The sequence below is a fragment of the Pungitius pungitius genome, chromosome 13 (genome assembly GCF_949316345.1).
Source record: "Pungitius pungitius chromosome 13, fPunPun2.1, whole genome shotgun sequence".
Taxonomy (NCBI): domain Eukaryota; kingdom Metazoa; phylum Chordata; class Actinopteri; order Perciformes; family Gasterosteidae; genus Pungitius; species Pungitius pungitius.
This window is the reverse complement of record NC_084912.1, coordinates 12,527,919-12,551,269: the sequence shown is the minus strand read 5'-3', so window position 1 is coordinate 12,551,269 and position 23,351 is coordinate 12,527,919. Positions and strand designations below refer to the sequence as shown.

At 41.6% G+C, this 23,351-nt stretch overlaps 4 protein-coding genes across 7 annotated transcripts in view; 2 read left to right on the top strand and 2 right to left on the bottom strand.

Annotated features, from left to right (window-relative positions):
* Positions 1-307: 307 nt before the first annotated feature.
* On the bottom strand, positions 308-3,916 carry spast (spastin). Of its 2 annotated transcripts, none has more exons than XM_037466434.2 (16): positions 3,655-3,916; positions 3,491-3,574; positions 3,330-3,416; positions 3,061-3,227; positions 2,834-2,967; positions 2,630-2,723; positions 2,472-2,546; positions 2,297-2,368; positions 2,125-2,200; positions 1,925-2,016; positions 1,767-1,846; positions 1,633-1,675; positions 1,445-1,524; positions 1,287-1,357; positions 1,153-1,193; positions 308-1,060 (listed from the first exon to the last, which is right to left on the bottom strand). In XM_037466434.2, the coding sequence occupies exons 1-16, from the start codon at positions 3,755-3,757 to the stop codon at positions 935-937; spliced, it is 1,425 nt and encodes a 474-aa protein (XP_037322331.2). In that variant the 5' UTR covers positions 3,758-3,916; the 3' UTR covers positions 308-934. The 2 variants fall into 2 exon arrangements, with proteins under 2 accessions (XP_037322331.2, XP_037322332.2); XM_037466435.2 differs by having other exon boundaries at positions 3,330-3,413; positions 3,655-3,914.
* Positions 3,917-5,101: 1,185 nt separating this feature from the next.
* Positions 5,102-11,933, top strand: memo1 (mediator of cell motility 1). Its single transcript, XM_037465600.2, has 9 exons — positions 5,102-5,619; positions 6,405-6,486; positions 6,564-6,632; positions 6,809-6,921; positions 7,484-7,595; positions 8,386-8,528; positions 8,636-8,712; positions 8,966-9,070; positions 9,456-11,933. The coding sequence occupies exons 1-9, from the start codon at positions 5,559-5,561 to the stop codon at positions 9,585-9,587; spliced, it is 894 nt and encodes a 297-aa protein (XP_037321497.1). The 5' UTR covers positions 5,102-5,558; the 3' UTR covers positions 9,588-11,933.
* Positions 11,934-12,069: 136 nt separating this feature from the next.
* mkks (MKKS centrosomal shuttling protein) lies at positions 12,070-16,220 on the bottom strand. 3 transcript variants are annotated; one of them, XM_037465598.2, is made up of 5 exons: positions 15,492-16,220; positions 15,081-15,416; positions 14,724-14,905; positions 14,292-14,402; positions 12,070-13,624 (listed from the first exon to the last, which is right to left on the bottom strand). In XM_037465598.2, the coding sequence occupies exons 1-5, from the start codon at positions 16,063-16,065 to the stop codon at positions 13,196-13,198; spliced, it is 1,632 nt and encodes a 543-aa protein (XP_037321495.2). In that variant the 5' UTR covers positions 16,066-16,220; the 3' UTR covers positions 12,070-13,195. The 3 variants fall into 3 exon arrangements, with proteins under 3 accessions (XP_037321495.2, XP_037321493.2, XP_037321496.2); XM_037465596.2 differs by having other exon boundaries at positions 15,081-16,220; XM_037465599.2 differs by having other exon boundaries at positions 13,303-13,624; positions 14,336-14,402; positions 15,081-16,220.
* A 316-nt stretch (positions 16,221-16,536) lies between these two features.
* The window catches only part of slx4ip (SLX4 interacting protein), a 29,957-nt gene continuing 23,142 nt past the window's right edge, over positions 16,537-23,351 (top strand). The window contains exons 1-2 of the mRNA XM_037465593.2: positions 16,537-16,700; positions 17,158-17,215. Coding sequence (XP_037321490.2) covers positions 17,189-17,215 — 27 coding nt within the window. The 5' untranslated portion in view covers positions 16,537-16,700; positions 17,158-17,188. The remainder of the gene's footprint in view (positions 16,701-17,157; positions 17,216-23,351) is intronic.

The window sequence follows — 23,351 nt, the reverse complement described above, 5'->3', positions numbered from 1 at the left end:
GCTTCCGTCTGACATTTAATTCATTCATTTCTATCGCTAAAACACATCAGGACAGATCTTACTGTCATTAGTGGCAATTAACTGCATTCCAACATCAGTGGTTTCAGGCAAGACGTTGGTAGAACAGAGTTTGAACTGCAGGAAGGAGTCGTGGAAAACTTTGAAGGAACTGCATTAAGCTTTGTGTTGTTGTTTTTTTAAGGAGAACAATGTGGTGCATTTCCCATTTGGGTGGCAACCAAAAGGATTTTAAAAAAAGAATCAAAGAAGCAGTTAAGCACTTATCTTATGATACCAGTTAGAACCTGCCATAAAAAAAACAGATTTTAATGATTGTATTTATTGATGAATGAAGATATTTTCCAGTTCTGCTCCATAATGATTTCCAACTTCAGTGGGCCAACACAACAATTCATTATATGTCCAACTTTCAAAAATAATATAAGTAACAGTACCTAAAACCAGGAAATGCAAATTGAAGAAAAAAAAACATAGTTATGATACAAATTCACCAAATGTAGCAAATCTTATCCCAATTATCATACATGCATGCGCACGTGCAGAGAGCACTTGGTGACTTGGTGAGCGTCAATATGTCGAAGCATCAGGTGACAAATGGATGTGTAAAATGATCCTGCTCTGTGAGCAATGCCAGAACCTGCAGAGCCTTGCTGCCCTCTTGAGGCAAGAGACAGAAAGATCACTTGCATAACATTCTTGAGAATAAATAATACGATTTCAAGTAACAACATAGTGCTTTAGGAGTGAAACAGTAAGAGCTAAACAATACATTTTAGTAGCAAAGCCTTCCCCAAAAACAGGGAATGTTTCAAATGTCATATTTATACATTATAGCTTTACCAATCTAAATGACACCTCATATTCACAAAATAAAACAGAAAACTTCATATAAGGTTATTTTCTGTTTTTTTGTTCAAAACGCTGTTGTGTCTCCAAAATCTTTGTTCCATTTGGTATACATATCAAGAGTCGTTGAGCTAACGCTGGGCTTAATGCGCTTCAGGGAATCCTCAAAGTCTTTCATCTTGATGTTACGCATCTGTATGAGAGTAAAGGAAAAGTGTACGAATAAATACAGGTTCTTAAATAATCAGAAAGGACATATCTGAAGAATTGTAAATATAGCATTACCTCACTAGCAGCCATACGTCGAACTTGGTCTGGACACAATTCTGTATAAAAGAGGATTTTCACATTAAAAAGGCAGCAGGTGTAGCTTGTTGTCGAGCAAATGAAGATACAGCAATGCTAAGAGGCGCTCGTACCTCGAATTGGCCCAAGGGCAGCATCTTTGGCTAATGACGTGAGATCACTTCCTGAATATCCCGCAGTCATTCTATCGAGTTCAATATCAAGGAATGAATGCATCAGAAAACAAAAATAAACCTGTAAAGGCAGTATGGCATTAAAATATAAAACTCACTTTGCGAGAGAGGAAAGCTCATTTTTGCTCAATGGACTGCCATGCTTTTCCAAAAGGTTTTTCAGCAGTGTGAATCTTGTCTGCGGAAACGAGAGTTACATCCTTTGAGTAATTAACTTCACATTTCAAAGCTAACAAAGGCACTGATCATAGCAATAAACTGGGATAAATGGTTCCAAGGTAAGTACCTCTGCATCAGGCAATGCCACATAAATCCTTTTTGCAAAGCGCCTGCAATATTAACACGAGAGGAAAACTGTGGTGAGCTTGTAACAAAATAAATACGTAATAATGGTGCAGCATGTTGAGTGGCAGCCTGTACCTCAGCACTGCTTCGTCGAGCTCCTGAGGCCTGTTGGTCGCTCCCATCACAAGCACCCTGTCATCAGCTCCTGACTGCACCTGAAACCAAGAAGGAAGAAGATAAAGGCTCAGCTCTCTGGAGCAGTTTAATGATACTATTCCAGGAGCTGCTCTTACCCCATCGAACTCAATGAGGAACTCCGTTTTTAATCGTCGAGAGGCGTCATGTTCTCCCTCCCTCCTTTCACAAAGCAAGCTGTCGATTTCATCTGAATGGAACACATTTTTTTTTTTTTTTATCCTTTAATCAGCAATTTAGGAGATCAAATTGGTGGTTGGTGACATTTAGTCAACAAATAGACTAGAGTGATACAAACCAATAAAGATGACAGAGGGCTGCAATTCTCTGGCTACTGCAAACAGTGCCCGTACGAGCTTCTCTCCCTCTCCTACCTGTGAAAATAAAGATAAGCGGTGTATCAAAACAGAACCACACTAAATGCAGGTCAGTTTAGAGACGTACAACAGACAAAAACAGTGTTTACTTACATATTTAGACGTCAAAGTGGCTGCGCTGATGTTGAAGAATGTTGAATGGGACTCTGCTGCGACTGCTTTGGCCTAACAACAGGAAAACGAGGTTTCGTTTCAAATCAAAACACCGATTGGTTTGATCTCGGTGAATATATGTCTTGTTGAAAGAAAAAAAAAACATTTGACTTACCAACATGGTTTTACCATTTCCAGGCGGGCCAAATAAAAGCAAGCCCCGTGCTGGAGCTCTCAGGCCGGTGAAGAGCTGAAGGGCATAACGTTAAAAAATGTAAGATTGAAAAAAATATAGTATAGTAGGCTGAGAAACTACATTTATTGAGTGATCACCTCTGGTCTTAAGGCAGGGAGAATGACAATTTCTTGGAGCGCTTGCTTGGCCAAGTTCTGCCCCGCAATGTCTTCAAAGGATACAGACGCCCCGCTGCAATGAACATTGAACTATTTAACTGCAGAAAAGGTGTTTCTTCAAATGATTATTTAATTTCCATTAGCTAAATGTCTAGGTGTTGTAATAACCATGTTTATAAATACCTGTCGACTATTTCATTCATAATCAAGTTGGCCAGTTTGCTGTCCACATTCTTGAAGTTCTTCATATCCCTCTTTGGGGCATTTTTCACAGCTGTGCCTTTTCCATTTTGAGGTTTTCCAATCCGTGGTGTCACCTGAGCCAGAAAAACAGCATCCAGAGAGTGGTAGCCACTTCATCAGAATCACACATTTTTAAATAACTTTTATAGCTGTTATTCAAAAGTCACCTTTGGATCGGTGGGCCTGGAAGCGGGTTTAGTAAAGGTGGAGGGCCGGGTGTTGGTGGACACGGCTCGCGCTGCAGGCTGGCTTTTAGGGACAGGCTTCGGTTGTGGAAGATCACAATTTGAGGTCTTCTGTGGATTACTTCTCCTTTTAGACGCCATGGTCTCCTCTGTCAAACAGGAAAGGGATTCATGTTGCAGCAGCCCCGCCCAGCTTAGATGACCAACGAGTCCATATTTCGGCCAGGCTAAACAACCACGATGCCACTTACCCAAAAGAGCAAGCCGATCTTTGGCCATGCTGAGATTGGTGACCATTTTATCTTGGAGTCTCTTGGATCTGTCATATTGCTCTCCTGCTAACAAGACACGGTGCATGAGGCTAACTCACGTCACGCCGTGAGATCCGGTGTGTGTTTGTATACTTTGGTACCTTGTCCGGTGATCTCTACTGCGATCCCCCTCTGAAGCTCAGAAATGCCCTTCTTGTACCACTGCGCCGCCTCCTCTTTATCACCTAGCACCATTGGGAGGAGTGTTTATAACAAGTTGCCTCAACGACGATGCATCCTTCTCTCTGTCTCACTGTAAACAAACCTGAATCGTCTTCGTCGATCCTTAATGCCTTAGAGACGTACTCGAACGCCTGTTTGTGGTAGTTTTTAATGACTTCGCCGCTGTCTCTGCTTTGAGTTGTCATTGTTTTGTCCAAAATTAACGGCAGTCACCGTTGCTTTTCGTAGTCAGTCGCTTTTCAAGTGTGTGCGCTTAGCATCAAGCCCCATCGTACCCCTCTGTTCGGAGCGGACTGTACACAGGAAGAGGAAGTAGTCATCGTGTCACGTGTCATGTGATCGACGTTGTGAAGCCTTGAGTTCAGCGCTCGGCGGTCACCATCTTGGATCACGGCCGTCGCCATTTTGACTTTTCAGCAACCGGCGAACGGACGTGACCGTGTGTGGTCAGAGGCCGAGCGTGGAATATACGTGCGGAACGGCTCCGGTAGTGGTTAAGACATGTCAATCACAAGACAGCTCACCTTAATGCATAGCTTGCTTTCTCTGTTTTACTCTAAATGGGACCATGATTAACTAGCATTCAATTCGGTATTGAAGAACACTTTAAACTATCATAAACCGATTTTTTAAATGTTGAAGTAATAAATCAACTGTGAAGTATGGTAATTTTGTCTCATACTTCTGCACAATCAGACTTGTTTTTCCAAATAGGAGTCGTTCCCTACTGTTTAAAAACAATACGTTTAAGACACTTCCGCATTGGCTTCACTTCTGCGCATGTGCTTCTGATTGGCTGCTTGAACTCCGGTCTGATTTCGGATGTTACAAAGAGTGATACAGAATCAAAAATATTCGCCCCATCCTTCTTGGAAGCTTAACCCAAAAACCAGAAACCTGTGTTTTCGCTTTATGTTTTTTACGGTAAAAGGGACTCAAAAGGTACACGGACCAGACCCCCAACATGCTGTGCGGGCCCCTGGTTCTCCTCCCACTACAAGATCCTCCAGATCTTACAAACTAAATATCAACATCTTAATTTAGAATCTATTAGACACACTTGTGATAAAACCAGTATTATTAACATTATTTACAAACGATGGTAAGTATTATTATTAAACCTATGTTTTTTTTAAGAGGTTGCACTTTTAGTGGTATACGCTATCCTATCACTTTTTGTAAAACTATTAAAAGTCCAAAATGTATACAGTGTATTTCTTGGCAAAGTATATTAACCAATATTATATAAAATAAAAAGTATTTCCCAGATAGACACTGAGTGTTGACACGGAGGAGCTAAAAATGAATATCAAAGAGGGAAAATGAATGAATGCTCAAACACTAAAAACAAGGAGTGAAAGAGGATATTGACACATTACTGGATGAATTAAAGGAAAGCGTGTGTGAAAGACGACAGGATATAATGGATAATTATTTGTATTTGTATACTTAATTCAATGTATTATAATAAATAATAATAAGAATTCTTCAGATAAATTGGGATAAATTGCAAGTATATTGTCTGCGCTACACTCCGGATTAGAAGGTGGCGGTAATGTGCCCACAAGCTGCATGTCAACTAAAAGACAAAGAAAAACAGGACGAAGACAAACCAATAATCCTCCGATTCCTGCTGTGACAGCTGTCGTTCTGTTGTTTGTCTTCTGGCTATACTAATATATCACCACATTCAAAATATTTGTAATCTTTAAGCCTTTCCAAATTTGCATGGTAATACCGCCAGACGGCCGGACCAGCTCGCGTTAGCTTCCCTCCTGCTGACTCTTCAACCGGCATCAACAACAACAGCTAGCTGTGTTAGCCAGCTGGCGTTAGCCGAGCTGTCTCTCCTGTCCAGATTCCCTTTGTCTTAACAAGTCAGCTAGCTGGGATTGGTTCTCCTCTTGGTTAGCTGACACGGGCTATTTCACATTTTTTTGCCTGTCGAGATTAAAGCAAACCACGATAGGCAGCTTGGGAACCAAGATGTCGAACCGAGTGGTGTGCAGAGAAGCAAGTCATGCCGGGAGCTGGTACTCTGCTTCGGGTAACTGTCAACGGAACACCGTCCACGTTAGCATACGTACTGTTAGCTAACGTTAGCTGTTGACTTTTGTCAGGGTAATCCGTTTTATTGATTATACTGTTTGTTATTTTTATTTCGTATAATCGCCAGTATGTTGAAGATTACAAAACTGTCGAATTCATGTATTGCTATGAATGCTAACGTTAAGGTAGTAACGCCTTATCCATCTGATAAAAAGTCGACCATTTAGCTAACATTAGGTTAGCTGTTGCTGACAGCCTCGTCTCTATTATCCAATCGTGGTTTATGGTTGAGTTCGAGCTTATCCAGCTCATCTTTTAAATCATCTAAACCCAGCAGATATCTGCTTCCCATCATTCCTGATAATAAATACAAGCTTTTAACTTGACAATAGCGAACTTGGCTACGTGTCCTTCTATCATGTAAGAATAAGACTGAACCCAAAACAATTTGAGGATAAGCCGCTAGTGTTTCGGTGGTTTGGTTGATCTCTTATCCTGGTTTGATTAAGTTAACTTTAGCTGCAGGAATACTTGCTGCCATAAATCAGAGGACTGGGCAGGAACAGAAACGCTTCCTGTTGCACCCTTTCCCTCATTTCACGAGCTAACTGCTAATTTATTAAAACAATATAAAACAACGAAATTCTTAGAATACCTTATTGCATTAGTAAAAGCAATAACGGGTTTCAACAGGACAAATGTTCCTCTTAAACCTAATATCTGTTGGTGAGCTACATCTTATGATTATCTACCACAACAGTACTTTTAACTCTACCCTTTCAGGATCCCAGCTGAACGCACAACTAGAAGGCTGGCTGTCCAAAGCAGAGTCCACTGTCAGACCTGCAAGAGCCATCATAGCACCGTAAGGTCACCTTTAATACAATGTCAAATGTACCCGTCATGCTGACTCAATCTAATTTGACATGTTTTTCTTTGCAGGCACGCTGGGTATACCTACTGTGGTGCTTGTGCAGCACATGCCTACAAGCAGGTTGATCCCTCGGTTACGTAAGTCCTTCACTTTTCATCTTCATTTCTTATGTAAGAAAATGCTTTGTGATACTTTTTCTTATCTTAACTTTCCCCCCACAGAGTGAACAGATGTTCGTTTAGCTAGTAGAATAGTGCTGGTGGTGTGCCTTTTGTGAATAGAGTCAGTGAGATAAAATCCTGTTGCCCTTCAGTCGTAGGGTGTTCATCCTGGGACCGTCACACCATGTGCCCCTCTCCCGCTGTGCCCTGTCACCTGCAGAGATCTATAGAACACCTCTCTATGACCTGAGAATCGACCACAAGGGTATTCACTGTTTTCACTCATGACATTGTGATTTCTACTTTTTTGTGTGTGTTTGTCCCTTAATCCTTCGATGTTATCGCTTGCTAATGAGTTAATTATTTAGGACAGTATTTTAAGGGTCATATGAGGTAGTCCTCAACCAGTTTGGATTGCAGTTCAGGCTTCGTTTAGTGTAGAATGTAGTGTGCATTTCTAAACACTGCCAAAACCAAATGAGACAAGCACCTTTTTCAAGTAACCGTAAAACCACTCAAATCAAAACAAACCCAGAATTACCCTTACTTAGTTGTGGTTGATATATTTTAGCCTGATCAGAGCTCCAACATACAGACCGTAAGCGGTCTTGGGAGGTGATACACTGTTCCACACACTGTTACACACATCCACCAGGGACCAGACAGTTCCCTCACTATTAATAATGGCTTTGTCAATAATGAGGTCTTTCTCAGCAAAAAAAGCAGCCCCAAAGTGAATGAGTGTGCAGCTCCGAAAACGACTTAATCAGTACACACTGTCATCATAACATGTACAAATTAAAGTGAAACTCACCTCTGTTTTACAGTTTATGCTGACCTCTGGAAAACTGGGTTGTTTGAGCGGATGAGTCTGCAAACAGATGAAGATGAGCACAGTATTGAAATGCACTTGCCTTACACTGCTAAAGCCATGGAGAGGTAATGCATATAGAAGTGGCATTCATTGAACTAAAGAATCGACAGTTACAGAGGGAACGGCCTTGCGGGATGAAGCTTTTTCTTAAAGGTGCCCTGTGGAGTTTTCTTCTAATAAAACAAAACATTCAGTATTTCTCAACACTGCTCCAACAAATGTGCTGAATGCATTTACTTCATCAAAACAGACTGTTTTTTAAATCCTGTATTGTTTACATGCATGTTTACTTGCTAGTATTTTTCTTCCTCTTCCCTGTCTTTGATATCAAATTGCAGCATATTTTGGTACGTCCCAGTCACTTGTAGATCAGAGAAATAGTGTGACATCATTGGCCGGAATGTGTATGGTGTTCTGTTCATTCTTCTCATTAACTTTCTGTACACATTGTTAACCAGAATTTCACTGGTTAAAGGACACTTGGGATGTGCATAGCAGCCCTCCGTTAGGTTGGAAAAGGTCAAAGGTATATATGAAGGGAACTGAGTACAAATGCTCAAAGCATGACATCATGAAATTGAATAGAAGCCTGTGACTGACAAGACACACTAGTAAGGTTAGGTGTTGTGTATATATAAGGTACAAAGGAGCAGCTCAGGAGTAATGCTTCATCATGTAGTAGGCCGGCAGTCTGCCTTTTGTTTTCAATGATAGGTGCTGTATGGAAATCCAACCGTCTTAATGCAGATCTTATTTCCCCCACCTCCCCTCCGCCCCCCATGGCCATTTAACATCATTTTGAAATGGAGGTGCAGTTTTGTACTCAAGTTGTTTGTTCAATATTCAATGTTGCAGCCACAAAGACGAGTTTAGCATCGTCCCGGTGCTTGTTGGGGCCCTGAGTGAGTCCAAGGAACAGGAATATGGGAAGCTGCTCAGCAAGTACCTGGCAGACCCCTCCAACCTTTTCATTATCTCATCCGACTTCTGCCACTGGGGTAAGTATCGACAAAGATAAGAACTGAAAATGACACACTTTTTTTTCCAGAGTCTTCTGCCATCAACAGTAGTTTGTGATCTTTTTGTTTGTAATTCTCTTTTGAAGGTCAACGGTTCCGCTACACGTACTACGATGAATCTCAAGGGGAGATCTACAGGTCTATCGAGCATCTTGATAAAATGGTAATCACTGACATATATTTGATTCGGTTGTGAGGTCATAATGTGAAATATGGAAAGATCATCAGCGACATGCACATCTGGGATTTTTCTTTTTAATACTGAAGCTTGTTATCTTTAACACAGCAGACAGAAATGACCACTTGAGGGGGTGGGGGGTGTAACGTACTCAAATAATCAAACTAATCATAGATATAATGAGAAACGTAACCTGACAAAATGACATCAAAACATGACCTTTTCTCTGCTTGTAAAGGGGATGGGCATCATTGAACAGCTGGATCCCATGTCTTTCACCAACTACTTGAAGAAGTACCGCAACACTATCTGTGGGCGTCACCCGATTGGAGTGCTTCTTAACGTAAGTACCACAGTGTTTAACTTCATGTAGATATGATGAGTCAGCTAAGCTCTCCCGTCCTTAGTTACTGATGGTCTGCCTCTATATTGAGTTTTCTGCATTTGCACATTTAGTTCATAATAACATTAACAGTTTTATCCATCCATTATACTCCTGTGTTTTTTGCTTAGTAAAGGCTAAATCAAAGCACCTTTGAATAGAGTACGGCCCTTTTTTAAGTAGCGTCTGGAGGTTGACACGCCACGTACAGTTAGAGTTGATGTGCTTTAAATGAGGGAGGAGTTTAGTGAAGAGTCAACATGCCAGGAAGACAAGATCAGAAATGTGTTTGTTGGGACTGTTGAGACTGAGACCTTCCATCCTCCTTCATCCTACTGTTTTGCAGGCTGTGGCTGAGCTGAGGAAGTCTGGTTTAGAAATGAACTTTTCTTTCCTGAACTACGCCCAATCCAGTGAGTGCAGGAACTGGCAGGACAGCTCCGTGAGTTACGCTGCCGGAGCCCTCATCGCTCATTGAGGTCAACTTCCGCCGGGGCCACTACAGCGCCGCCGCCTGGCCCCTACTATCTATCTTCATCTATCTGACCCAGACCCCCCCCCCTCCACCCTCCTGTTGCCCCACCCCTCAGTTACACCCACTATTTGCAAGAAGGACCTAGAAACAAAGCCAATGTAGTTTTCCTTTGCTGTCCCTCCCTCAGCTCTCCTCCACCTTTTTCCATCCCTCCTCTCGGTTTTAAGTGTGGTGTCCCAGAAATGTATGGTTGAAATATTTAGCTTCAAGTGCAGTTTTGAGATAATGGAGGTGCAAAAGATTGAAGAAGATGGGAAGAGCGTGGGAGATGGTACTTTGGTTAAGTTCCATTTGGTTTTCCTGAAAAAGCAATGGATTTGAGTTGTAATATTGAGTTGGGATCTTGGCGATCTGTGCTCATGTAATTTGCCTCAGAAAAGGAGTGAAAATAAAATTGCGGATCTTAAGGAGCTTTTTAAAATTATGCCAGAAAAAAAAAATGGAATTGAGTATTTTGAGTAACTGAGTAACTGCTTCGTGCTACATGCGACTTAAACTCTGAAGAAGTGGCATAGGTAGTTTATCATTGCTCAACATGTGCTATTCGTTAACAAAGGGCTGCACCCAAAAAGGTTTACTAACTCCTACTGTATAAAACCAAAAATGTTATTAGTTTATCAAATATAATCTTTAGTTCATATTTTATTCCTTTTATTTCTCCTTTTTTCAGTAGTTTTACTAGACGTGATCGTATTTACTCAAGTAGTTTGTAGATTCAAACAAAAAGCGGTGTTGTCACCTGTTTTCAGCTCTAAAGCATCAACGTCATCTGCCCAATACATTTCTTTCAGATTCCAGTTATATTATTGTAGCACGAGAGATATGTTTTCCAGGGGGCCAGAATCCAGTTGGAGAAATGTAATCAAAGCTGGAAATTGTGTAAATGACTCCAACACTGTCACCTCTAGTCTCTGTTTACACTGTCCCCTTGAATCTCTTTAGTTGGAACTGTGGGGAGATTTGAGTGAACGTTATTTTGTTAAGACTTGTACGAAATGTCTTTTGTTACTCATTCAGTTCTGTACAACCGGCAAAGCTTTTGTTTCAGTTTGACCAAAATGTTAAAAGCTTACTTGATCTGCTTAAGTTGTTGGAAACGTTACGAGATCTGTTCCCTAGGTGTTTTACATCTTTTTGTGTCTATATATTTTGATTTAAGAATGCCAAAAGTAATTAGAAATCTTTCTTATTCAAAGAATTTGCAGTTTAGTGGCCTCTGAGTACACAAGACTTCACTTCAGTAACTCTTGAGGCAGAATCATGATTTATCATTTACACAACGAGATACAAACAAGTTATTGATGAGTTCTAAGATCAGCACAAAGTCAGAATGCTTTTCTGTCAGGTGTAAGAATCCAGCTAGAAAAGAGATAGTTGTTCCATGCTGTAGTTTGGAATTTATTCAAAAAATATTTACTTGTAAAGCACGAGGATCACTTTTGAAACGGAAAATATGTATGCTACGTGGTCCTGCTGCCTGAAATTATCCAATATATTTCTAAGGGTTAACAAGCTACGCACAAAAGCTGAACGCAAAAACTTGATGATCCATTGCGTCACTTTGGGCTCTCAATGCCAACCTGACAGGCGGCACGTAATGTCTGTTATTTGAATATAGCTCACAGACCTTTACTGATGCAGTCACAGTGTGACAATGGTCCGGCCCTCTCTGCAACACAAGTGAGCATTAAGCTACAACGTCTGACTGAAAGATGAATCCTCAGACCCGCTTGACCTCTGGAGCTAATTCAAGGGAAACTAGAAAAGCATGACACACTGTGCTATTGTGCCTTTCATCACCGTTGCACACATACATGTGAAGTGTATTCTCACGTATAGTCTTATTGTAATTTGTGTACTTTCAGCTTTTGTTCCCCCCCCCCCCCCCCTCCCATGTAGCCGCCTGCTTTCCTTGTGTCCAGCTCACCCCGGCACCCGGAGTGTCTGACCCGTCCCAGTCATCTGTAGGTCAAGAATAGCGCAAACTGTTATCTCCTTTCTCCAGCAGGGAGTGGTGTTCTCTTTACGCCACCTCACCTCATTCCTGTGGAGAGAAAAAGCCTGAACCTCAACACTGTTTATGGATTGTTCTTCGTCTTTTCGAAATGGTTTTTCTTTTCGCTTGGAGAATGGGAACTTACACATCACAAACCCCAAATATACTACTTAACAACTCCCTTAATGGAGTTTTTTTTTAATCTCAGGTTCCACTGACAAAGCATCCCAAAAGGCTCTTGAGATAAGGCCATGGATTCATGTTACAAAACAAGTAAAATGTACTGAAAAGCGTGTCTGCTCTGCTGTTGTTCTTCAATTATCTACAATGCTGGAAAACGACTTGAGTTTCATGGTTTAATCTACTCTGTTTAAGTTGGGTGGGGTTACTAGCCACTTACTTTTGAGCACTATCCTTAAGATCTGTCAAAGAGGCTACATCATAAAAATGGTCAGGAAATTGAAGCAACACCTCCCAAAACAGTTTTAACAAACACTGAACATAATATAAACTGATAATTGAGAAAAAACAATAGAAAACACAAGTCTGTAAAATCCGACCCACTTAAAAGGAATTGGTAAAAATGCTTTAAGAAAATGTATCCATGCATCTATGTAACTGAATTTGGATGCAGTGAAAAAGCTGCTTCAATACAGCTAACAAAGCAGCTGCCTCACAAGTGTTTCCAGACTAGCAGGATCAGGTCATGATCTATAGTCACATGTTTTGACAGATTGTTAGGTGGAATGATTAGGGTCACGTTCATCGAACTGCTACTTAAACACTGAAGTTTCAATCATTGTTAATGTGTAGAACAGGAAAAGGTGCATTTATAGTCATTAGCTCCTCCATAATCACCCCAGATTTCCTTTAAGAGTAAAAGAATATGTTAATATAATCAGAGCTAGACCAGCCATTTGAGATTGGACGTTTTTGCGTGTCTGAATAAAAAAAGGGATGATTTCAGCAATGACTTCAAAACAGATTAAATGCAATGCTGTTTGTTCCAATCATAACTTTAAAAAATTGACACTTTAAATTTTAAGCCTTCATTCCAAGGTGGAAAACATCACATCAAGAAAAGCTTGTGAACGCTGTGAAGGGGAGCACTTGCATATCAGATTTTAACACACAAGGCTGTCTATTTAAAAACATACAAACAACTAAGATTAGTATTAAAAGGGAAATGTAACTGCAACACTGCGAGATGCACTGCTATGTCAGCTGTGGGAAACTCACTCGTCTATCACAAGAAGACATAGACCTGCCACATGGGACTCCCTCCTCCGGGGAGGACGGTCCCGGCCAGACTGGCTTTTCTTTTGCCAGATTTGTATACTTTCTCTAACATAAATACATTAACAAAGAGGTAAATCCCAAGACATTAATAAGACAGCGGTTTCCCCCTAGCACTGACAGATTCAATCTGCTTCTTACACAAGGTAAGGTGAACACCTAGTGTCTAAAGGGAATATTACAACAACAAACAGCATGCATTCCTCATTTTAACAATTACAACCATGACTTCCATCCTGGATGAAAAACCCCTATCTTACTAGTTCATATCTTGAATTAGATATCGCACATCCAGTGCAAGATTAGCCGTTTCCACAGCAACCTGCAAGGCATTCAATTTAGCCGTGAAGGAGTCAAGGACACGTGGCTGCACAGTTGTATCTCTAGACAGAGGTGCAGGTGAGAATGGTGCATAATTGGTGTTTAGGTAAGTCCGCCTCTGATCTGGGCAACCTTCCATCAGTCCACAGCCACAGAAGCCCAAGCTCTCATCCACGTGTTCTTTCGTGACATCTGCAGGGTGAATCCAGTGGTGAGCGTGAGTCACATCCATAAGAGAATTCCCTCCGTCGTGCTCCAGCGCTGCGGCGACAGACTCCAGAGAGCGACAGAAACCGCCCACGCCCAGAAGGAGCTCCGTCTGTGAGCAGCCGAGGGCCGCTAAGGTCTCTGGGACTTCTTGCATGCTCTGAGATTTAAAAAAAATAAGAATACCATAATGACAACATGTTGAAATCATGTATGTTGCCGACTATGTAACCGTCTCTTTGAATGATGCAAAACCGCTTGAAACTGAGAGCAATCAATAAGACGGCTATGAAGATGTGTGGAGGGAGGTGACGGAGCAGGCAGAGTGTGGAAGTGGCTGCAGTGTCTTCAAGGATCTCTGCAGGCCTGACCTCTGGATTCACGGTGGCAATAATACTCTCAAAATTGAAAACTAAAAAGTGTGTTCAAACTTTTTAAAAACTATTGATCTGTTTAGCAATTATTTAATGTTTTTTGATCTTAGATTTCTACCTGCAATGATGATTATTTCTTCAGCTGCAGAGTGCTCTCAGCAGGAAACATCTGCTTCCCTAAAGCTAATCTGGACCAGAGTCACACACCAGGTTGTGTCCTCGTGAGTCAGTCTGAAGGGGATACTACCATATAAGCAGTGATTATACTATAGGGCAACTAGATCCTTTTATTTAGATATTATGACTACAGCAACTTTACCCTCAGTCTTCTATTTCATCAAACAATGTCAATTTAATTCTCAATTTCTCAGAGAGCACCAATATGTGGATTATGTTTTGAATGTGCAAACAACAGCAGAAATATTGCTGAAACCCATTGATGCTGGATCTCACCTTGTGCCTGACGTAGGCAGCTAAGTGGGTCTCTGTACACCCACCTCCAAGTAAGGCCGATGGTTCTCTCAGGGTGAGCCTCAACACATGCTCAGTCTTCTGGAACACCACCTTTAACAGCCTCACAAATGAAAACATCAGTGCATCCGTCACACTTGCCTCACAGTCACTTGCATTCCAAGGAGATGTCTGGATGCAAAAGCACTGATTATGTTTTTTTAATACCTTTAAAAAAACTCAGTGGATGCTTTTTAACAAAGGTGCTGCAAAATGATTACATTTCTCACTTATCTTTTTTAGTGAAAAATGAACTATCCCAATGGAGCTTTATGAGGCGTTATATCACCAACTTATCAGCTTCTTGTGCGCTTCTCTCTTTCTCTCTCTAAAAGTCAACAGTAATATTCCCCAGCATTCGTCTCTGTATCTTACCTTCAGCTCACTTAACATAGTCTCGTTCCTGTGGCAAATGATCATCGTGCAGATCGACGATTCCGGCGGAGGGTGTAAATGCAGCATTGTCCTGGATCCAAAGTGAATGATCCGGAGATCCCTCACCTCTCCGTAGGCCTTGGCTGGGATTGTGGTGTGCAATGTGGCCACAGGTTGAGCTCCTAGTGTTCAAAGTGGGCAGTAAATTAGGGAGACCTCAAACACACAGTGAAAATGAACAGATAACGTTGCGTCTTTGAAAACTTTTTGATGTCAACAAAAATGTTTAATCCTTGTAGTTTATTAAAGCATGTCTATTTAATATGAATCCAAAACAATGGACTTTCACAGGCCTACCTGTCAGCTGAGTAAGTGTCTCCATGAGAGGGATTCCCAGTCTTTCTATCACTATGATACCATGACTCTTTAGGTGTTGCTGCACAACTGGGTGGATGACCTTCTGGCACACAAAGAGCTTCACTTCATCTTCAACCACCTGTTTGACGAGCTCCAGGAGCTGATCCAGTATCTGCAAGTCTGTGTCTACACCTGTGTGCACGTCAAATGTCCCATCTCCCAGTTCAGAAAGGTCTCCAGCAAGAGATGCGCTGAACAACACCATGCGCAATGGATTTAAACGTAGGTTTTCTGACTCGTCGATGCCTGAAACATCAGGCGCTTCCACCAGTAGACCTGGAAACACTGCAGAGTTTAGCACAGGATGGCCTTCAAAAGAGATGGTCACTGTTTTGCCAAGGCTGACTTCACCTGGGCAGTGACAGGGAACTGTCAGCAAAAAAGCTTGTACAGCCAATTTGCTGATGTGAAGTGCCTCGGACTCAGTGAGCACACATGCTGGTTTGCTGGAGATAATACTGCAGGCCAATGTGATCAAGTTATGACTGCTGCAGAAGTCGAGCTTAACCTTGCACCCACAATCGTCTTGTTGTAGGTAACCGGTGCACAATCCCAGCAAATAATTGTTCAGTCTGATAGCCACATTGCAACTGAGACCAGACTGTTTTGCTTGCTCAATAAGAGATAAACAAAGAATGGCCGCAAACAAACCGCAGTCGCTGAAGCGAGAAACGTGGTTCAGAATCGAAGTTTTTATCAGATTGATAAACGAATGCGAGGAGGTAATGGCTGGAAGCAGAACGGAGGAGCTGGAGGTGGTTAAAACGTGTCCTCCAATATTGTTATGAACTTGTTTAAGTCTACCTGTTGGACCAAAACACGATTTCAGAAGCTGCCTCAGCAAATAAAGCTTGGTACAGATATCAGAGTTGTCCAATGGTAGATCCGTACAAAGCGATGGAGACTTCTTGACGAGTCGAGACATCACTGAAGCAGAAACGTTTCAAAGCAGTTTAACAAGACAGTCCTCAACAAAAGATCACTTGTCATAACGTTAATCAATCAGTTCAGTAACTAAGTGGCAGATTTTTCATAGGAAATTACATCTATCATCCTCTACAGTAATCACCTCTGCTTGCCGTGAACTTCGATTCGGATAGAGCGACTTTTGTATTGCCTGACAAAAATATAAGCAAATTTGGAAATAAACATGTAGATTTTGAATTAAAACTTTGATTAATAATGTGCCTTTTTAAATCATCATTGCTAATAAAAGTTACAGAACACATGTAGGTACAATTCGATAAGATAATATTTCGAGAGCAAAACAGGCTCTTTTACTGCGGCACTTGTTTCCATGGTAGCGCAAACAGCGTTATGCTGTAGCGGGGTCCTATTCGATATACAGTCGCACTCTCTTGCAAATCTTACAAATGTCTGCTGTAACCACAGATAATCTTTTTAAAACGCAGTAACTCCACAGTCGGTTGGTTACAGTTTCCCGTTTTTTGCCAATTCAAAAAACTGCGACTCATACTGGTTTTGCACTAATTTAATTACAAACTAAAGTGACGTCATCTCTTGCCGCCTCAACGGTCATTTAATTCAAAACTGCTGGCGGTATGTGTATGAAATCTGTCATGTCGTTGCACAACGTTGTATATCACACATTTGTTTGTTGTAGTGTCATTCACGTGTGGTTTGATAATGATGGCTTGACGTTGAGGCTATCATTTTGTTTTTTTGGTAACATTAATCATTCGTCTTGTGAGCACAGCTGTTAAGATCCGCTCAACTGATTATCGATGTTAGCTAACGTTAACTGTTCAACGAGCAGTTTAGCTTAGCGTTAAGGCTACACTTACAGTATTCTGATTTACCCTAATAAATGTCTAAGGAATATAATGCTGTGTAACTAATTATAAATTAAATCTACCAATACATCTCTTAGAAGGGTAGCACGTTAAGGTCGGTTGATTGTGGACCAAGCGTCAACGATAAACTAAATATATCTGAATTTCATGTTGTGTTATGGCTACTTTTTGAAATGTAATCTATGACTATACACTTGTTTCAGGTATAGCTAGCTGACTGCTGGGTTCAATTGAATGGCTCCTCTCAAATTTGCCATTAAGGTAAGATTCTTTTATTGCAGTGTTGAAATATTGTAACTTTTATACAATTTTTATTTTAGTTCTATTTAAACAGTATTTGATTGTATTCAAATGTTCACTATTTATGCACAACAGCTATACAACCTCGGCCTTACATACGTTTTGTGAATCTACAATTTCATCTGAAATTTAATATATGTATATAGACATGCATTTATTATTATTACTGTTTTTGCCCATATTTACATTTACTGTATTCTCGAAGTGTTATGGGCAAATTGTAATAACTTAAGATATTTGAATCACTTTTGCTCAGGGCCTCCGTAAACTTTAACCAACATCGATGCACCTGTGATCTGTTAGTCATATTATTAGGTATCCTGTAGCAAGCAAAGGGTGGATACCTTTCATTGATCACAAAGCTTCACTTATTAAATGCTCAAAAGATGCAACTAAACTACTAAGCCTACTTAAGAATTGTATTCATCTTTTTTTGATTTCATGTTTTAAGTTGGTATTCCAGGCATTTATCATAAACAAAAAATATCATTATTGTTACTACCAACCACAGCATACACTAATTACATAAATATGTCTATGTTCAACAAGCTGTTGTTGAAAACATGCAACACAGAAACTGTTCTAATAATATGCTGCTTTTTTTAGTAGCTTATACTTTGGCCACTAGAGGGAAGTGCAGATACATGGTGCAAATTACTACTCACCCTTTAGAACAGTTATTCAGAGTTTCTGCTCACCTTTCTCAACTGACTGCCTCCATGAGAGTCTTTAGTTAATGGACATAGCCATACATAGCAGGGGAAACTCATTCTATTAAAAAGCCAAGCTGTTCATCCTCAGTCTGATGCTCTGTCAGGAATAATGCACATCAGATGTTTTTGTTAAGTGCAGGGTAAGCTGCTGGTCTCTCTTTTGTTGATGTTTCATTTACTGAGAGTTTTGCATGAGGGCTGCAGACATTTGTGCTGATCTCTCACATCCTCTGTAATGCCATGTGTGCCTAGTTGAGCAGATATTGCATTCACTCCCTTTTATTTGTTTCTAATACATGCCTGCATACAGGCTCCTCCACCACCCCCCTCAGCTGGTAGTGGGAGAGTAAAACCTAGAGGGGGGGGGGGGGGACTCCTTCCCACTGGATTCATAATGATACTGTTGGGTTATTCTGCCCTGAGAAAATGCTCCCGGGCTCTACAATGCTCAACCAACTAACCACGAACAAGTGGTTTGTTAGAAGGGATTAGTCCAAACAACAGCATTGAAGGCTCCAGCCTGTACACCTACCACGAACTACGTCCGTGTTGTTTAGTAATTTAATCCATATTAAAGAACAAACATCTGCATGGAGACATTGTTTTCACAAAGGCAAACTCAGTTTGACAGCTTACAACAGAGAAAAGATTGTTTTCTATTATGTATTAAGTTGATTTACGATAACATGCAGGACGTACACCAGTGTTTTCTTTCTCCTTCCCACTGGATTCATAATGATACTGTTGGGTTATTCTGCCCTGAGAAAATGCTCCCGGGCTCTACAATGCTCAACCAACTAACCACGAACAAGTGGTTTGTTAGAAGGGATTAGTCCAAACAACAGCATTGAAGGCTCCAGCCTGTACACCTACCACGAACTACGTCCGTGTTGTTTAGTAATTTAATCCATATTAAAGAACAAACATCTGCATGGAGACATTGTTTTCACAAAGGCAAACTCAGTTTGACAGCTTACAACAGAGAAAAGATTGTTTTCTATTATGTATTAAGTTGATTTACGATAACATGCAGGACGTACACCAGTGTTTTTTTCTTTCTCCTAAAATATTTCAAAAGTAGCTCCCTCCTTTTGTCTGTGAAACTACAGGAGGTGCTGGTATGCTCGGTCTTATATAGGCTTAAGACAATATAGGGACCTGCCACTTTCTCAGACCTCCCGAAAAAGGGCCTGCAGGCCGACACTGATCCGCTGAAGCGGTTGCCTGTCTGCCAGGACATTACCGCTGCAGAGCCCTGCAATCTGCCTTCTATTAGCAATATGCACTGCTGACTTTCTAACCATCTCGAGAGGGAAACCAAAAGGGTTTTTTTTAGAATAAAAAGATTGAGGTATCACAGAGCAGTTTAATGTCAGGGGTTTATGTGCTGCTCAGTGCTGTTGTCGCTTTGCAGATGAGCTCACATCGGACCACACGTCTTTCTTTTCTACACAATCACTGCTGTCTGATCAGAAACATTTAGGCACTTTCCAACTTTTGGAAAATAATTTAAAGAAAAATCTCTTCTTTCATTTCAGCACTGCCCTACTTTGTGTACATAATTTCCGTGTCCTAATGTGGCCAAACCCTGAGTTTTTTCTTTCTTTCTATCTAACAATTTCTTGTGCCTGTGTTTTGTTTGCATAGTGTTACCTGGAGATATTCCTGTCGGTTCTTGCTTCTGAAATTCCACTCCTGGGTTGTGTCTCTTTTTTACCATCAAGTAAAGTAACTCAGGTGTGCTAACTCCCATATGAATGACGGGAGCTTTGCACACAAAACACTTCTACAAACTAGAAAACTTGCATTGCCTTCAATAATGGTCAAGGTTCACCGCTAAGTGTCTTGCTGTTAGAAGAATTCAAAAGAGAATTGTCTTTAGGGGAAATCAAGGTGACTCACAGAACATTATCCAAAATTGGCCAAAATAAAACCAGAGAGCAATATTGTCACACCCACAGATCTAAAAAGTTCCCCAGGGTTCTTTGTAGACTCGCAGAAAGAGAGAGAAAGTTGGAAAAAAGACAGAGAAAGAGTAGGAGAGACGCAAGTTTTATTGAGTGAGACCGCATCTGCTGCCCCTTGGTTCCCAATGTAAACATCTGCGGCTGGTTAGTGTTAGCCTCTGAGCTAAGTGCAGTCCGAGAAGGTCTGGTTCTTATACGGCGCGATAGCAGTGGCAAAGGGCAGCAAGGTGTGGAGGTGGGTGAGGCTGCTCAAAGAGTTTGGGCCCCATGCCAGCTTTGTACAGCCCAGGCGGGGAGGATGGAGAGCAAGGTCTGGGAGAGAGATAAGGGAAGCTGGAGTGTTTTGGCAACTGAGGGTGACATAGACCAGAAAGAGGCAGGAGTTGTTAGTGGGTTTGAGTCAGGACTTGTGTATTTATAGACTGAAAATGTAGGTATTCTCTCGTGTTGTGCTTTGGACTGTGGACAGCTTCGGTCTCTTTCTCGTGTTTTTGTCTTTGTTAACCCTCTTTTTCCAACAGGTCATGCTTATCAGATTGGCAGTGGGGAGAATTAGGGTTGCAAAGTTGAGCTGAGCCTGCAGGAAGACTCAGTCCCTTTCATTCCCTGTGTGACAGCGTACAAAAGATGGCACAATAAAGGATTTGGTATTAAGTAGCGCTCCTTGCCGCCTCTCATTCAGCCTTCAGCCTCTGTTCATAACTCTCAAAGACCTGTGCAAGACAGAGAACAAAGCAGTGCTGGCCCACTTTAGTGTGTATGAACGAAGTAACTTCCTCTTGAATGCAGCCCTTTCTCAAACCTTTCTTTACCACTGTTGCACAGAGTATTGCCGGAAATGCGTGAAAGCAAATAACACAAAGTAGGAGAGTTCATGAATTTGCTAAATTAATATGCGGAGGTAATGCAATCCGTCAGGGTCCTGCTGATAGTGGACAGATTGTGTTCTAGTGAAAGGCATGTGTGGGTATTTGCTGAGAGACGGAAGCTGTTAATCTGGCATTTCTTTTGTTTTCACTCTTTCATGGAGCCTACTGGATTGCTGAGGTGCTTTTCAAATTGCGTGGCCCAAGGAAGGGAAGGTTCTTGTGTTCTGTTTTACTGGCATCCAGAGGGTTGGGCTGCTTGCAGAGATCTCACCAAAGAGTAGCTGAGGTCATAGTTCATGGCAGAGTTCAGACCAGAGATCCCCCTGGTCACTCTTTGTGATGGGAGTTGACAAATTAGTACCATGTGATGTGATTGTCGTCGGAGCCTTTGTGTAACATTTGATTCTTCTACTTTTGTGTCCTATCTGCCCCAATCAGCACAGACTTCCTTGCTAGAAGCTCTGATGGCTGCACCTAAGCAGCGCAGCCTTGAATCAACGTTTAGGACGGGCACATTTGGCGCTCCACCTGATCTCACCATTTCTTCTTATAAGTATAACCGCATCAGCTTTGCTGACAGAATCCCCTTATTAAAGCCCAGGGAATCGCATGCTGTTGTTGTGTAAGAGGCCGAGCCATGTGCAGTTCACGGTGGAGTGTCGTCTGCTGCTCTAATGTGATAAGAGGAAGTCTAAGGGTTGCTAAATGTCTGACTTTCAGCCCAACAGATGGGCTCCATCAGAAGCTCTGAAACCTTGTGTATCGCTCTTAGCTCGTGTACTTTTGAGCCATGTACTGGAAAAGGCCGGTCTTGTGGTCTTTATCAGGGTTTTACACAAGTGCAGTCCCAAGGGATAGAATATTAGAACCACTTCTCGTCGGACAGCAGTCCGATGCAACAACAACATAAACTATGCATGCAACATATCCATGGGGGTCCTTCTACATTTCTCCGACACATTTGTCCACATTATTTGTTTAAGTGATAGCATCTGATAACTCAAGTGCACTAGCAGCATTGCTAAACTCTTCTGTAAAGCTATTGTAACGTCTCAAACATCCGAGAACAAAGGCCTGGATACCAAAACCCCTCCGGTGAGTATCAGCTCCAGCGTTTCCCCTCAGTCTACAATTTTGGGGGGGGTGGCTGTAATTATTTGGCCAAAGTCAACCAGTCCGACGGGGCAGTAGTCGTCAATCTGGTGCTCTTTGCCCCGCCGCTGTGGGCATATTCGCAACATAGTGTGGAACTGCCGTGTGTGGAAAAACGACAAAAATACTATATCAGCGGGGGGGGGGGGGGGGGGGTTACAATGGTAAGGGAAACACTGAAGTACAACCTCGAGAAACCACTGTGGGGCTCATCCATCCGTCGGTGCCTGTGTTTTGATTGACAAGCTCTGGCGCTCTGTGGCCAGGCTTTCCCACACACTGGTAATTGTCGGAGGCAGTCAGCTGAGGCCACCAGTCATCCGTGGACCGCTGTGAGACAAAGGGCAAAGGGTGGAGAGACTGGTGATCTGCAGGGACGGCCTGCCTCTGAAAGGCCACATGCATACATTTTATACATGCTTGCACGTAAAGGGGGGCTCTGTTCGGGTCCATGGCATATTGTAATCTTTTTGAAGGCATGTTTGTTGAACAAGTAATGTCTATGATCATTTGATAAGTTTGTACAGAAAGTATTTCCGCTGAGGCTTAATCACACTGTTGTTTGGACTTCTGTAGTTTGTTTTCTCCTAGAATACCATTCAAGTCAGGGATCGTTAAAGCAGAAGACCACAACTTAATTCATTGACTATAAGAGACATAGAATAACCTTCATTGTTGGAATGCTTTCAAAGCACTCCGTTTCAACTTTTCTACGTTTCAACTCCTTTCAAGACTTTCAACTATTAAAACCATTCAAATATTAAAATGTTCCGCTCCTTTCAGACATTAATAATAGGGGCTAATTATACTTTTTTTGCAATTCTTTCAAGTTAATTTGAGCTTTTCTCATTTCTGTATTTTAAGCAACTTTCTGAAATTTATTTCAGCTTTTAGCATTCCTACGCATTTTCCTACGCAGCAGGAAATGCATTTTCTACTTTCCCATTAGTCTGCGTAAATGTAATGGAGGCACTTACTTGAGAACATGATGGCACACATTTAGGACTTGACTTGTCCTGCAGAAGAGCAGTGTGCCAACTATGACTGAAACCTACCAAACATTCACTGATCGGTCATGTGGGGGCGCCCTCTCCTCTAGTTGGCCCGCAAGTAGAAGAATGAAGAGGCACCTTCCCTTCAATTATTATTGCAAAAACAGAATGAGAAGGGAAAATGCTCTCATGGGGAAAAAAATAAATAAAATAAAACCATTTGTGTGGTTGATCTGCTCAGAGCCAGCTTTAGGCCTGTTGACGTCACTTGAGTATTAGTTCCCAGCCCAAGTTTTTATAACAATGAATAAAAGTCTTTTTGAACAAGAGGAGGAGACAACTGGAGAGAGTCTGTGGCTTATATATGTAAGTATGGGCTTGTTGCTAGACTAGTGGAGGCCTTT